Consider the following 15,111-nt stretch of genomic DNA (forward strand, 5'->3'; position numbering starts at 1 on the left):
TGTACGTGCTGTGTTCTGTGATTCGTTCATCCGCAGGGCACACCGCTTCACCCCCGGTCCAGCAGTGCTTGCACAAGTGTTGGGCTGCCTGCTGCATCTTTGGCCGCGTGCCAAGCTCCCAGCCTGTCCCTGATGTGCTCTGCCTGCACTTCACATGGCCCCAGCATGTCACATGGATTGGGGGAAGGGTAGCTCCCCAGAATTAGATGGTGGGGCTGTCTCCTGGAAGCATGTTCTAGGATGTTCCGTCCAGGGCCAAGTTCGTTCAGGCTGATGGGGAGGGGCTGGTTTTTCTTGTTTTCGGAAATGACGTCTTGGTACGAGACTAGAACCCATGACACAAGCTACTTAGGACCTACTTGTGACTCATGTGCCCCTGCCCAGGGCCCATGGCCACCCCATGGGCTGAGTGTCTGTGGAGGACATTCTGCAGAGGGACACATGTCTTGCCCGCCTCCCTGGTTTGCTGCTCAAGCACACATCAGCTTGCCTTTCACCAGTCTGCCCAGACGCCCTAGTTTGAAGGGATGGTTTTCAGTGTCTGGAGCCATGGTATCTGGAGATGCTGACTCTTATGCTGTCTCTGTCTCCTTAGGAAAAAGAGTCCGTCTTGGGTAATTTGGCCAAAAAAGCTAAACTGACAGAAGACATGTTTAACCAAGTCCCAGGAATTCACTGCAACCCCTTGATGGGGGCCATGTACGCCTTTCCTCGAATCTTCATCCCTGTGAAAGCCATGGAGGCAGCTCAGGTCAGAGGTGCCGGGTCGGGCTGGCTCTCTCAGCAGGTTCACTTGGAACTCTTTCTTGCCTTGAGGAGCATGAGTGCTGGCCCCTGAGGCTCTGAACTTGGTGTATCCATTGGTCAGATGGTACTTAACGTGTAAAGATAATGGGCTCCCGGAGACCCAGCCCTGCAGCCGCTGTGGTGATGGGGTGGGCGTGAGGGCAGACCCAGGTGTGATGTGATGCATTTAAAACTGAATAGAAACTGGAGAAGCATCAAGAGCTGTCTCCTCTGCCTGGCCACCGTACCCTACAGTAGCGCTTCTCAAACTCGAATGTGTACATGGATCACCCGAGGCCCTGTGAAAAATGGCAGTTCTGGTTCAGGAAGTCTGTGGAGGGGCCCAAGGTTCTGCATTTCCAATAAGTTCTCAGGTGGTGCCACTGACCCTGGTTTGAGGATCAAGGGCCAGAGCCGTATCTCTGAAAGTGTCCTTACACCCCCTAACCTACCTTGTTAAACATTCAAAATCGGGCCCCATCCCTCAGCCTGTTGAATCAGAATCCCTGGTGTTGGAGCCCAAGAATCTATTTAAGAGGTGGCCTGGTTGTGCAAACTGAAGTGTGAGAAGCACCATCAGCAGGGCCCCGAGAGGCTTGTTCCTTAAGGTTCCCCTGGGCACAGACCGCAGGGCCCTGGCTTGGTGTGTAGGAGGCCAAGGCCAATGCTTGGGGAGCTACTCTGTGGGGGTATGGCACACAGGACTCGGGCTGGCACTCCCTAGGAGACAGCAGGAGCCCCACAGCCCACAGCTGTCCCAAAGCGGCCTTTGGGCTCTTTGCTCCCAGCCCCAGCTGCCTGCGTACCCAGGGTCCTGCCTTGTTTCTCACAGGAAGAGAGGGCGGAGGGGCCCTGCCCTGGGAAAGAACCCACCATGTCAAGCATATTGGGCTTTGAGATTGTAATGGTGTGTCTGTGCAGTGTGAAATCGGGAATGACTCCTAAGTTCTGCCCCGTCCTCGCAGGCCCATAAGATGGCCCCTGACATGTTCTACTGCATGAAGCTCCTGGAGGAGACGGGCATCTGTGTCGTGCCTGGCAGCGGCTTCGGGCAGAGGGAAGGCACCTACCACTTCAGGTACCACTGCCTGGTTCCACCCTCAGGTACCCCTGAGGGGTGGGTCCTGGTTTGTCTTGGGAAACTTGGGCTTCTTAACAGCAAGGCAACTTCATAGACTGAGATGTGTGAAGCCCCTGTGCACTCATCCCACTCCCATTCTGTCCTGCCGCAGAGATAGCCGAGACCCTGCCCAGGGCCTAAGGAAGACTGTGGGTGAACTCCACGGTCATCTCCTTGACCGCTGTCTCCCCCTCCACTGCCTCCATCGATCACATGCTTTCTGCGGTGTTCCCAGTGCTGTGTTTTCTTTTCTCCCCTTGTCCCTTTTCAACTCCATGATGTATCAGTCTGCATCCAGGAGCTCAGTAGCTTGTCCACTGAGCCAAAAACCTGCTGAGATGTTGCCTCTGAGATACGGTGAAATTGCTGTGCCGCCTTTCACAGGCACGGGACTCTACCAGGTCAGCTGAACAGCTCAGCCAGGGCTTCCCACCAAGGCCAGGTCTGTTTCTGAAAAGCCTCTCCAATGTTTCCTGCAGCAGGTGTCAAAAAAAAGAAATGTCTGGGGCTTAGCACCTGGGGCCGAGTTTTGAGTCAGTGAAGGTCATGGGCAGTGCCCCTCAATGGACAAATGTGTGTGGATAGCCTTTCCACCCTAGTTGGGTTCATCTTGGCAATTTGTGGCTCACTCAAGAAGTGGTTACTTCTTGAGAGCTGCCCTTAGGGATGGAAAGCAGGTTGACAGCATTGGAGGGAGGAGTTAGTTACCATGGCAACTTGGGGATTGTTTGGAGGGAAGTTGTGACTGAAGGTTCTCACTATGAGACTGATAGTGGAGATGGGAAAGGCTTGTCTAGCTGGAGTAGGGGTGGCTCCAGAGAAAAGTTCTGTGTACCTTTCAGAGTGTTGGGTGGGCCTCCTGTGATTATGGGTGGATGGGTTAAGTAAGCTGAGATGCCACCACCAGCTTACTGCATTTGTTCACATGTATGAGTTGGCTAAAAAAATATGTGAATGATGAAGGAAAGTGGTTCAACGAGTGCCAGGTGCTGTCCAGGGCCTGTCCCTCCCCAGGAAGCTTGCCTGCACTGTGTGGTTTCCACAGCTGCAGGTAGAGGAGGGACCTGCCAGATTCACCCCTGTCCCTTCTCCAGAGCAATTCGTGTCCGACTATGCTCTTCTCCTTCCTGACAGAATGACCATTCTTCCTCCGGTGGAGAAACTAAAGACGGTTCTACAGAAGGTGAAGGACTTTCACATAAAGTTCCTGGAGGAGTACGCGTGAGGACTCCTCGGGCCCCAGAGGGAGACCGGGCCCTCGGCCTGCCTCCTGATATGCCCGCCCAGCCCAGCCCAGACTCGCCTCCCGCAGCGACTCCGCCTCAGGCCTTATGAAGGTCACTGGTCGCTTTCATCGTCATTTTTCCCCAGGACACTTCTTTCTTTGTGCCTTGATGTTGGGAGCACCTCTCTTCTGAGCAAATGTGAATCGGGATGCCTCAGAAGCCCTGTTTCTTTGATGCAGCCAAAGTAGAGGGGACTCACTCAGCATATGTGAGTCTGTTGTTGTTGCTTGTGGAAAATTCATTTGGGGTTTAAAACAGCCTGGGTGTGTTGGGTGAGCTGCTTCAGGTTTGCAGAAACAAGGCATTAGGAAATGTATAACTTAACCATGATGAAGACTGGAAATCCCAAACCCACCGCTGTGATCTGTGAAATAAAACCCTTAGCGGTGTGAAAATCTATTCCTTCAAACAGGAGAGCCTGGAGTCCACTGGAGGCCCAGAGAGGGCCATCCTTCTGACCTGGAGGCAGGCATCCTGCTCTCAGACAAGAATGGTGAGGGTAGCAGCACAAGATGCCAGGCTAGGGGGTGGTGGGTGTGGGGATTATGGCCAAGGCCAGAAGGTCCTGCCGGGGAGGCGTGGGTGTGAGCCAGGCTCCAAGTTGAACCAGGCCTCCATCCGGGAGCACACAGCAGGTAGTGAGGACTCTGCCCACAGGGGAGCTGCAGGTGAAGGGTTCTCTTGAGCTTTCTTAGGCTGGGACACCCATCTTGAGGTCTCCCTGAGCTCCAGGAGCACGGGGTTCATCAGCCCAGCAATATCTCAGTCGTGGGGGATTCTGCCTGATGGTGTGTGGATCTATCCCACTGTTACCCAACAGCCAGCCTCACCCAAGGGCTTCAGGGAGCTTTTAGGCAATAGTAGAACAAGGAAACTCAGAAAATGTCCTAGTGAAGGAGGGTATCCTTAGAGACATGAAGACAGTTAAACCACATGCCCCGCCTGTAGTGTTTGTTCTTTGGACCAAGCGGAATTTGGTCCCTATCCTAGCTCTTAATTGGTCCAAGTGCCTGGTAGCATGGCTGCTCTGAACATGTGATCCGATTCAAAGTTTATAAAAGTGTTCTATAAGTAAAGTATTTTGCCTCCACATCTGTTGCTGGCTCCCCTCCAGCAGGCTCATATGCAGGCTCATAGCATCAGTCATCTTTTGGGGGTAGGGGTGGGGGATCATCCCCCAAGCCTGCAGCTTCCCTGCCATGAGCAAACCTGGGTGGGGAGCCTGACCCACACTCCCCAGAAGTAGGCACCTCAGGCCGCAGCAGGCTTATGCCCTCTTCTCTGGGCCGTCCCTGGTGGGCTTCCCTGAGAAGCCAAGGCCAGCTCAGGAGTCAGGGGATCCAGCAAGTCCTAAAGTGGAATTGAAGGGACCCAAGAGAGAAATCTGAAGAGGCTAAAGGAGTGAGCTTTGAAAGCAGCCTCCTGTCCTGTAATCTCCACGCCAGGTCCACGCATGGGATGCAGTAGGAAACTTCAGACTGCCCCTGTCCACTAGCATCACAGCCCCTATGAAGAAAGTAGCCACAATCTCAAATAACAAAGGGAATGTTTTAGAACTTTTTCTTCCTTAAAACTTCGAGAAAGTTGCACTTGTGCTTGTTGATGGTATATAAGCCAGGATGTATCCCAGAGCTTGAGATTTCTGGTGAAAAGGTTAAATAGTAGATGCTAGTATATTTTCTATATTTTTGTAACAATTGCTTTTTTCATGGGGGGGGAGTTGGGGTTAGTATTTGTAGTTTTAACAAGTCCAGTAGTTTTTTTAAATGAATCTCTTCAGATTATAAGTAACCCCTAAAAACTTTGCAACGTTTACATGATTTTTTAAAAAAGATGCCATATACATTGGTTTGCTTTTAAAAACAAGTAAATACTTAATAAGGTCAGCTAGCTGGTTTAGGAGATTAACTTGATTCAGGTAGGAACTCTGATCATGATAGATGTGATTTTCTGCAGATTGTGGTGTCTTGTTTGGGCACCACCAGAGTAAGCTGTTTGTCGTTTGAGGTTGCACTTTAAATCTGTACGTGTAAGGTTTTCTGCTGTTCATCTAGGTCTGCACGGGAGTTGGGGGGATGCTGGGCTATACTGTGGTAGTCCATGACCTTGTGGCCAGACCGGTTGTCCCCGTGTTTGTGAATTTGCAGGAAGAGCTGACAGGCCTACATGTCCGTTTTCCAGTCTGGATTCTCATAGGCATCTCCTGACAAAGGTACTTCATGATAGCTCTGATGGAAATTTCTAAACAATAAAATATATGTCCAAAATGGTGACTGTGTTTAACTTTCTTTGTATTTTGAATACCAAACGGACGTCACTGATTGTACACCTGAAGTCTTATGTTGCTAAGTCACAGCCCTTCGGTTTCCATTTCTTCTTAGGCATCAACCCTAAGGACCCTGGGCTACTTTCTATTGCTTATGTATTCTTTTAAAATAGAATGTTGTTCAAATGAAAACAGACCTTGATTTTCTCATGGGAGTGAAACGAACTAGAACTAGCAGCAGCTTCGCAGGGGAACCCAGGCAGGCAGGGGGAGCTGGAGAAACAGCCCTGAGGCTGGGGGTAAGGAGCAGCTGCCCAGACAAGGGGTTTCATTCATTGCCCCAGGCTTTCCCAGACCCACATCAATTTTAATGTGTGGTTCTGGAATTCAAAACTTTATTTTTCACTTAAAACTGAAACTATTTTTTTAAAGATAGTCTGGAAATGTATATAATTTTAAAAAGTAAGATTCTTTCGGGTGGAAGGCTTGGAAACTTACTGAAAGTAGCTTAAGCGGAAGAGAATTTATTGGGTCATGTAAAAGGAATTTATTGAAATCCTGGAGGGATGCTGACTTTAGTTTTGATGTATACTGTTAAGAGCAAAGCCTGCCTGCCTGTCCGGCTATATTGAAAAATATCATAGAAGGGCTCTGCCTTGGTCCACATGCCCTTCCCTCAATAGTAACTGTGGCCTTTGAGAATAGAGTGTTTTGGCTGGCCCTGTGTATGAGCAGAGGTAGAGAAGGGCCTAGAATTGCCAGCCCCATGAGGGCCTTTGGAGGAGAAGCTGCTACCCATAGGAATGAGGGGTGGAGGTGATGCTGCACCCACAAACCTCATTTACCACAGGTGGCTCTTCAGAGGGAAGCTGGGGGAGGTGTGTTCAAGGCAGGTTGAAAGTCATTACTAGTTGGTAACACAGGGGACTGAGATGCTCTGCACACACACACACACTGTCCTTGCACACATACCCCAGGAAGTGTACATCTTGTCTGGTGAGCAAACTGTGTGTAGTGCGTTATGCAAAGGGTTTATTAAATAGACAATATTGGGAGATACAGTTGTTCTAGAGCAGTAGTTCCCTTGTCACTAGGGACTGGTTTTGTGAAAGACACTTTTTCCACGGATGTGTGGTAGGGGAGGGAAAGTTCTAGCGGTAATGCAAGAGATGATGGGGATGGATGGTTCCGGTGATAATACAAGCTGTGGGGAGTGGCAGATGAAACTTCCATCCCTCACCCACCACTCACCTGCTGTGTGACCGAGTTCCTAACAGGTCGGGGGGCCCTGCTCTAAATTATTTTGGTATAGTGTTTGCTCTAACCACATCTAGAAAGCTTTTGAATGTTTGATAAGGACCTAGCATAAGCCCACAGACTGCTGGGGAATGGGGAATCAGAAGCTAATAAGAGGTGGTCACTGTCCTCAAAAAACCTATGGATGGAATGACCACTGAATGGTTCATTGCTCAAATCCCATCCACCTAGTGGTGCTGGGCTTAATAGAAGCATATGGGTGATGCATAGGAGGGAGAGGCTGACTCTGTTCTCTGCCGAGTTGGGGTGCCTCTACCCACCCCTACTCTTTCCACAGTGCCTTCTGAGGTCTTGCTTTTAGCCTTCATCCTGCCACTGAGCCAGGAGACTCTTCAAGAAAAAGGAAAAGAAACTGCTAGGTACCCAACCAGTTCTTTTCCTTAAGAGGAACAGGTCAGCTAGAGTTTCCTATTGAGATTTCATTCTCCAACTGAAAAAAAATAAGAGACACCCACATACCTATGGTCAATTAATCTCTGACAAAAGGGCAAGAATGTACAGTGAAGAAAAGACGGTCACTTCAATAAGTGATGCAGGAGAAAATGTAAAACAGCAAGATTAGAACATTTCCTCCTTCACACCATATTCAAAAATGAGCTCAAATGAATTAAAAACCTAAATGTAAAACCGAAGCCATAAAACTCCTAGAAGACGACATAGGCAGTACATTCTTTCACATAAATTATAGCAATTTTTTTTTGGATCTGTCTCCCAAAGGAAAAGAAATAGGCCTTAATTAAACTTCAAAGATTTTGCACAGCAAAGGAAGCCTTTGACAAAATGAAAAGACAACCTACTGAATGGGAGAAAATATTTGCAAATCACTTGACCAACATGGGGTTAATATCCAAAATCTATAAACAGCTCATACAGTTCAATGTAAAAAAAAAAAAAAAATTCAAAAATAGGCAAAAACCCTGAATAGACATTTTTCCAAAGAAGATATACAGATGGCCAACAGATACATGAAAATATGCTCTCTATGTTGATAAAAGCAAGCAAGCAAAAAAAAAAAAAAATCTCACGCTGGTCAGAATGGCTATCATCAAAAAGTCTACAGAGGACAAATGCTAGAGAGGGTGTGGAGAAAAGAGAACACTTGCGCACTGTTGGTGGGAATGGAAATGGTGCAGCCACGATGGCAAACAGTGCGAGGGGGCGGGGGGGTCCTCAAAGAGCTGAAAATGGGAATTCCCTGTGACCTAGTGGCTGGGACTCCGTGCTTTCACTGCTGTAGGTCCAATCCTGCAAGATGTGTGGCGTAGACAAAAGAAAAACTAAACTAAAACTAGAACTTCCGTATGATCCAACAATCCCACTCCTAGATATAATATTTGGAAAAAAATGAAAACACTAATTCAAAAACATCCATGCACCCCAATGTTCATTACAGCACTGTTCACAATAGCCAAGACATGCAAACAGCCCAAATGCCCATGATAAGATGATTGGCTTGAGAAGATATGGTATATATACATATAAATGTGTGAATGTGCATAGCAAAATAGAAAACAAACTACTGGTTACCAGCTGGGAGAGGGTAGGGGAAAGGACTTGACAGGAGGATGGGATTAAAGATACAAACTACTACATATAAAATAGATAAGCAACAAGGATATACTGTACTGCAGAGAGACCTATAGCCATTATTTTGTAATAATTTTTAATGGAGTATAGTCTATAAAAATACTGAACCTCTATGCTATACACCTGAAACTAATATTGTAAGTTAACTACAATTTTTAAAAATCGATCAGTAAAAAGATTAGAAGATAAAGAGTCATCCCTTGGTATCCAAGGGGGGATTGGTTGCAGAATCCCCTAGGATACAAAAAATCTGGGGATGCTCAAGTCTCTTATATAAAATGTACAGTATTTGAATATAACTTACATGTATTCTCCCATATACTTTAAAGCATTTCTACATTACTCATAATACTTAATACAATGTAAATATTATGTGAATAGTTGTAAATACAACGTAAATAGTTGCTGGTGTGTAACAAATTCAACTTTTGCTTTTTGGAATTTTCTAGAAAAAAAAATTATCTGAGGTTGGTTCAGTTCATAAATATGAGGGTTGACTCTCATGATTTCTTTTGTCTCCTCCCCAGTTTTGTCTGTCTTTGCTCTGAGTGCATAACCTTGAAGTCCTTTGGACGATATTCAATTTCAAAACTGTAAAAGCGTCCAGAATCCTAGTGATGCTTAGGTCAGTGCACAGAAGTATACATTAAATAAGCCTAAAACAAAAAATATTCTGATTATCAAAGTAAAGATATTCATGTGGAAAAACTAGAAAATAAAGTCATGGAAGAAATTTTTTAAATCCTCTATAATCCTCCAGAATTAATCAAGCCTGACATTCATTTTTGTTGGCTGTGCTGCATGGCTTTTGGGATCCTAGTTCTGGGACCAGGATCAAACCTGGGCCTTCAGCAATGATAGAGTGGAGTCCCAACCACTGGACTGCCAGGGAATTCCCCTAACATTCCTTACTGTCCTCTTCCTGAAGGTATTTTTTATGGCTGTGTGTTTGGATCCTAATTTTTCCCCTTCAACATTAGAACATGATTAAAGTGCCTGATGAGCAGTTTGGGTGGCTACTTCATGAGTTCTATGGATAAATAGCCATATTAACTACTGGTTAGCTACACGCTTAAACATTTAGATAACATAAATTATTGGTTTTTAAAAATAATGCCACATAATACATCTGTGCATAGAGAGGGTATTCTCCTCCCTGGCTCCTGTGTCATGGCTTATTGTGGAACATGCTCAGGAGTAGGTTTTTTCCATGAACCTCCAGGGACTTTGTCTCTGAGGCAGAGTTCAGAGCTCAGCAGATCATGGTACACACCTTGACCTTGGCTCTAGCACTTAGCAGCTGTGAGATCACTCATCCTCAGTATTGCCGTCTGCAAAACAGGGCTGATAGTACCCGCTTGTGGAATAATGGGACGACGGTGAGCACCAAACAGGAAAATGTGGGTGTTTTGCGTGTGTGTGTGTGTAACTTAGCGTAGCTCAAGGCAAGTAGTTTATTTATTGATTACTTTCTTTGATAGTCTGATTAATTTTTAGAGCAGTGCTGATATGATACATGTTCAATACATGTTTAAATAAAGGGGAAATTATGCTCTTGGCACGCTAGATACAGTATGAAAATGACATGTAGAGGAAGTGAGGCCTCTTTCCCAGGACTGCTGAATATATTCTGCTAGACAAAGTACACAGGTGAGTTATTTGGATATTTTTTTGGACAGTGGTAACCTTTTTATTTTTGCAGTCACACATTTTCTGAAATAAAAATACACTGGGTCCAGTTACACAGGATTCTTCATGAGGTTCAGTTCAGTTCAGTTCAGTCACTCAGTCGTGTCCGACTCTTTGCGACCCCATGAACCGCAGCACGCCAGGCCTCCCTGTCCATCACCAACTCCTGGAGTTCACTCAGACTCACGGCCATTGAGTCGGTGATGCCATCCAGCCATCTCATCCTCTGTCGTCCCCTTCTCCTCCTGCCCCCAATCCCTCCCAGCATCAGAGTCTTTTCCAATGAGTCAACTCTGCATGAGGTGGCCAAAGTACTGGAGTTTCAGCTTTAGCATCAGTCCTTCCAATGAACACCCAGGACTGATCTCCTTTAGGATGGACTGGTTGGATCTCCTTGCAGTCCAAGGGACTCTCAAGAGTCTTCTCCAACACCACAGTTCAAAAGCATCAATTATTCGGCACTCAGTTTTCTTCATAGTCCAACTCTCACATCCATACAAGACCACTGGAAAAACCATAGCCTTGACTAGATGGACCTTTGTTGGCAAAGTAGTATCTCTGCTTTTCAATATGCTCTCTAGGTTGGTCATAACTTTCTTTCCAAGGAGTAAGCGTCTTTTAATTTCATGGCTGCAATCACCATGTGCAGTGATTTTGGAGCCCAAAAGAATAAAGTCTGACACTGCTTCCACTGTTTCCCCATCAACTTCTCATGAAGTGATGGGACCAGATGCCATGATCTGAGTTTTCTGAATGTTGAGCTTTAAGCCAATCTTTTCACTCTCCTCTTTCACTTTCATCAAGAGGCTCTTTAGCTCCTCTTCACTTTCTGCCATAAGGGTGGTTTCATATACATATCTGAGGTTATTGATATTTCTCCCAGAAATCTTGATTCCAGCTTGTGCTTCTTCCAGCCCAGCGTTTCTCATGATGTACTCTGCATAAAGGTTAAATAAGCAGGGTGACAATATACAGCCTTTACATACTCCTTTTCCTATTTGGAACCAGTCTGTTGTTCCATGTCCAGTTCTAACTATTACTTCCTGACCTGCATATAGGTTTCTCAAGAGGCAGGTCAGGTGGTCTGGTATTCCCATCTCTTGAAGAATTTTCCACAGTTTATTGTGATCCACACAGTCAAAGGCTTTGGCATAGCCAATAAAGCAGAAATAGATGTTTTTCTGGAACTCTCTTGCTTTATCGATGATACAGCAGATGTTGGCAATTTGATCTCTGGTTCCTCTGCCTTCTCTAAAACCAGCTTGAACATCTGGAAGTTCACGGTTCATGTATTGCTGAAGCCTGGCTTGGAGAATTTTGAACATTACTTTACTAGCGTGTGAGATGAATGCAATTGTGCAGTAGTTTGAGCATTCTTTGGCCTTGCCTTTCTTTGGGATTGGAATGAAAACTGACCTTTTCCAGTCCTGTGGCCACTGCTGCGTTTTCCAAATTTGCTGGCATATTGAGTGCAGCACTTTCACAGCATCAGCTTTCAGGATTTGGAATAGCTCAACTGGAATTCCATCACCTCCACTAGCTCTATTCGTAGTGATGCTTTCTAAGGCCCACTTGACTTCACATTCCAGGATGTCTGGCTCTAGGTGAGTGATCACAGCATCGTTATCTTGGTCGTGAAGATCTTTTCTGTACAGTTCTTCTGTGTATTCTTGCCACCTCTTCTTAATATCTTCTGCTTCTGTTAGGTCCATACCATTTCTGTCCTTTATTGAGACCATTTTTGCATGAAATGTTCCCTTGGTATCTCTAATTTTCTTGAAGAGATCTTTAGCCTTTCCCATTCTGTTGTTTTCCTCTATTTCTTTGCATTGATCGCTGAGGAAGACTTTCTTATCTCTCCTTGCTATTCTTTGGAACTCTGCATTCAGATGTTTATATCTTTCCTTTTCTCCTTTGCTTTTCGCTTCTCTTCTTTTCACAGCTATTTGTAAGGCCTCCTCAGACAGCCATTTTGCTTTTTTGCATTTCTTTTCCATGGGGATGGTCTTGATCCCTGTCTCCTGTACAATGTCACGAACTTCCATCCATAGTTGATCAGGCACTCTGTCTATCAGATCTAGTCCCTTAAATCTATTTCTCACTTCCACTGTATAATCATAAGGGATTTGATTTAGGTCATACCTGAATGGTCTAGTGGTTGTCCCTACTTTCTTCAGTTTAAGTCTGAATTTGGCAATAAGGAGTTCATGATTGGAGCCACAGTCAGCTCCCAGTCTTGTTTTTGCTGACTGCATAGAGCTTCTCCATCTTTGGCTGCAAAGAATATAATCAATCTCATTTTGGTGTTGACCCATCTGGTGATGTCCATGTGTAGAGTCTTCTCTTGTGTCATTGGAAGAGGGTGTTTGCTATGACCAGTGCGTTCTCTTGGCAAAACACTATTAGCTTTTGCCCTGCTTCATTCCGTATTCCAAGGCCAAATTAGCCTGTTACTCCAGGTGTTTCTTGACTTCTTACTTTTGCATTCCAGTCCCCTATAATGAAAAGGACATCTTTTTTGGGTGTTAGTTCTAAAAGGTCTTCTAGGTCTTCATAGAACCATTCAACTTCAGCTTCTTCAGCGTTACTGGTCGGGGGATAGACTTGGGTTACTGTGATATTGAATGGTTTGCCTTGGAAACGAACCGAGATCATCCTGTCGTTTTTGAGATTGCATCCAAGTGTTGCATTTTTGACTCTTTTGTTGACCATGACCATTTCTTCTAAGGGATTCCTGCCCACAGTAGTAGATACAATGGTCATCTGAGTTAAATTCGCCCATTCCAGTCCATTTCAGTTTGCTGATTCCTAGAATGTCGACGTTCACGCTTGCCATCTCCTGTGTGACCACTTCCAATTTGCCTTGATTCATGGACCTGACATTCCAGGTTCCTATGCAATATTGCTCTTTACAGCATCGGACCTTGCTTCTATCACCAGTCACATCCACAACTGGGTATTGTTTTTGCTTTGGCTCCATCCCTTCATTCTTCCTGGAGTTATTTCTCCACTGATCTCCAGTAGCATATTGGGCACCTACCAACCTAGGGAGTTCCCCTTTCAGTATCCTATCATTTTGCCTTTTCATACTGTTCATGGGGTTCTCAAGGCAAGAATACTGAAGTGGTTTGCCATTCCCTTCTCCAGTGGACCACATTCTGTCAGACCTCTCCACCATGACCCGCCCGTCTTGGGTGGCCCCACACGGCATGGCTTAGTTTCATTGAGTGAGACAAGGCTGTGGTCCGTGTGATCAGATTGACTAGTTTTCTGTGAGTATGGTTTCAGTGTGTCTGCCCTCTGATGCCCTCTCACAACAGGTACCATCTTACTTGGGTTTCTCTTACCTTGGATGAGGGGTATCTCCTCACGACCGCCCCTCCTGACCTTGAAAGTGGAGTAGCTCCTCTCGGCCCTCCTGCGCCCACGCAGCCGCCGCTCCTTGGACGTGGGGTTGCTCCTCTAGACTGCCGTCCCTGACCTCGGGCGTGTGATAGCTCCTCTTGGCTGCTGCCCCTGACCTCGGACGTGGGGTTGTTCCTCCAGGTTCTGAGTAAATCTAGTGCCTGTTGATCCATCATAGCCTGGAGCAAAAGTTTCCTGTTTCGTATCTCTAGAGGGCTGTGGGTTACATTTGTCCAAGCTTATACAGCTGTCCACTTACAATCTGTGTATTTCACTGCAAATAAATTATAACTCAACAAAAACTTATTAGCGGGAAATACATGCATCCCTTGATCCAGAAATCTCACCTCTAGGAATTTATCCTTGGACATTTTCCCACTTGTGAAAGATGTGTATATATATATGAAGTAAAATTTCTATTTTAAGGCAGGACAAGAAAAATTAAACACAATTCTCTGTGTGTTTGTTTGGACCTCCTCCTCCCTCCCTGATGTGCAGTGTGCATTTCACTGCACATTAACTAGAGCTCCGCAAAGATGGGAGAGCAGGCTCAACTGGAAAGATTTTTTCTCTCCCCTGCCTTCTGACACTAGCAGTGTAACTTCTTAGAAGAATCGTGTTCTTTTCCAGCTCTGTAGGGCATCAGTAAGGGGTCATCATGACTTGCTGCTCACTTTGTATAAGGCCCTGTATCCTTGGTGAACTTTAGGTAAAATAGCATGTAATTTTCAAAGTTCCCAGGTACATCCTTACAGTTCCTTTGTATCAAAAATGTATGTGATTGCACCTTCAACTTCTAGCAGGTACACAGTTTCTCAGAGCTTTCTGAGAATCTGCTTTCCAGGTTATAATCCTCAGTTTGGCTTGAATAAAATTCCCCCTTTTTTCTTATTAACTTGGTAGTTAATTGACTTTTCTACGACTGTGTTCAAGAATGTTCATGCCAGCAGAGCAAAAGAGGGGAGAAACTTACACACACACTAATGAAGGATTTGTGTATCCCTCCAAAAGAATGTCATGCAACTGTTAATCCAGATTAGTACCTCTGTAGCTACTGCCCTGAAAAGTCATCTAAGATCCACTTTTAAACTGAAGTAGAATTGCAATCGCCATCCATAGGGCAGTCTTGGTATTGTCTGATCAGACTCACCCTATCCTGGGAATATTCTCCCCCTACATCAGAGGATTCCCTCATTCTAAAGTGAGTCTGCGCCTTCTAAGGTGATTCCGCAACCCCTAGACTGCAGGTGGGTAAATCCATTCACAGGATTGTCCAATTTGAAACCCCGAGTCTAATTCTTGAAAGGCTAAATTATTTTTATAAAAGAAAACTCAAGCCCTAAAGGTAAACATGGATCTTGTCTCATAGAGGAAAGTGCTCATTAATGAGACAATAAAACTGACATCCAGAGAGAATCAGGGATGAGAATTCACAGTCCAAAGGCCTTCATGGGTTTTGCCCTTTTGCTTCAGTTGCTTTCAGTGTCCCCAGCTACATCCCCACTGCTCCCGTGGCTTGGTTATCTAATTTATTGGATCCTGCTGCTGCTGAGTCGCTTCAGTCGTGTCCGACTCTGCGTGACCCCGTAGACGGCAGCCCACCAGGCTCCCCGTCCCTGGGATTCTCCAGGCAAGAACACTGGAGTGGGTTGCCA

General features: G+C 45.8%; 1 protein-coding gene across 1 annotated transcript in view; it reads left to right on the plus strand.

The window, feature by feature from the left end:
* The window catches only part of GPT2 (glutamic--pyruvic transaminase 2), a 34,710-nt gene extending 29,245 nt beyond the window's left edge, over nt 1–5,465 (plus strand). The window contains exons 10-12 of the mRNA XM_070770511.1: nt 596–751; nt 1,752–1,864; nt 3,041–5,465. Coding sequence (XP_070626612.1) covers nt 596–751; nt 1,752–1,864; nt 3,041–3,131 — 360 coding nt within the window. The 3' untranslated portion in view covers nt 3,132–5,465. The remainder of the gene's footprint in view (nt 1–595; nt 752–1,751; nt 1,865–3,040) is intronic.
* Nucleotides 5,466–15,111: the final 9,646 nt, after the last annotated feature.

This window comes from Bos indicus, chromosome 18 (assembly GCF_029378745.1).
Source record: "Bos indicus isolate NIAB-ARS_2022 breed Sahiwal x Tharparkar chromosome 18, NIAB-ARS_B.indTharparkar_mat_pri_1.0, whole genome shotgun sequence".
NCBI lineage: Eukaryota > Metazoa > Chordata > Mammalia > Artiodactyla > Bovidae > Bos > Bos indicus.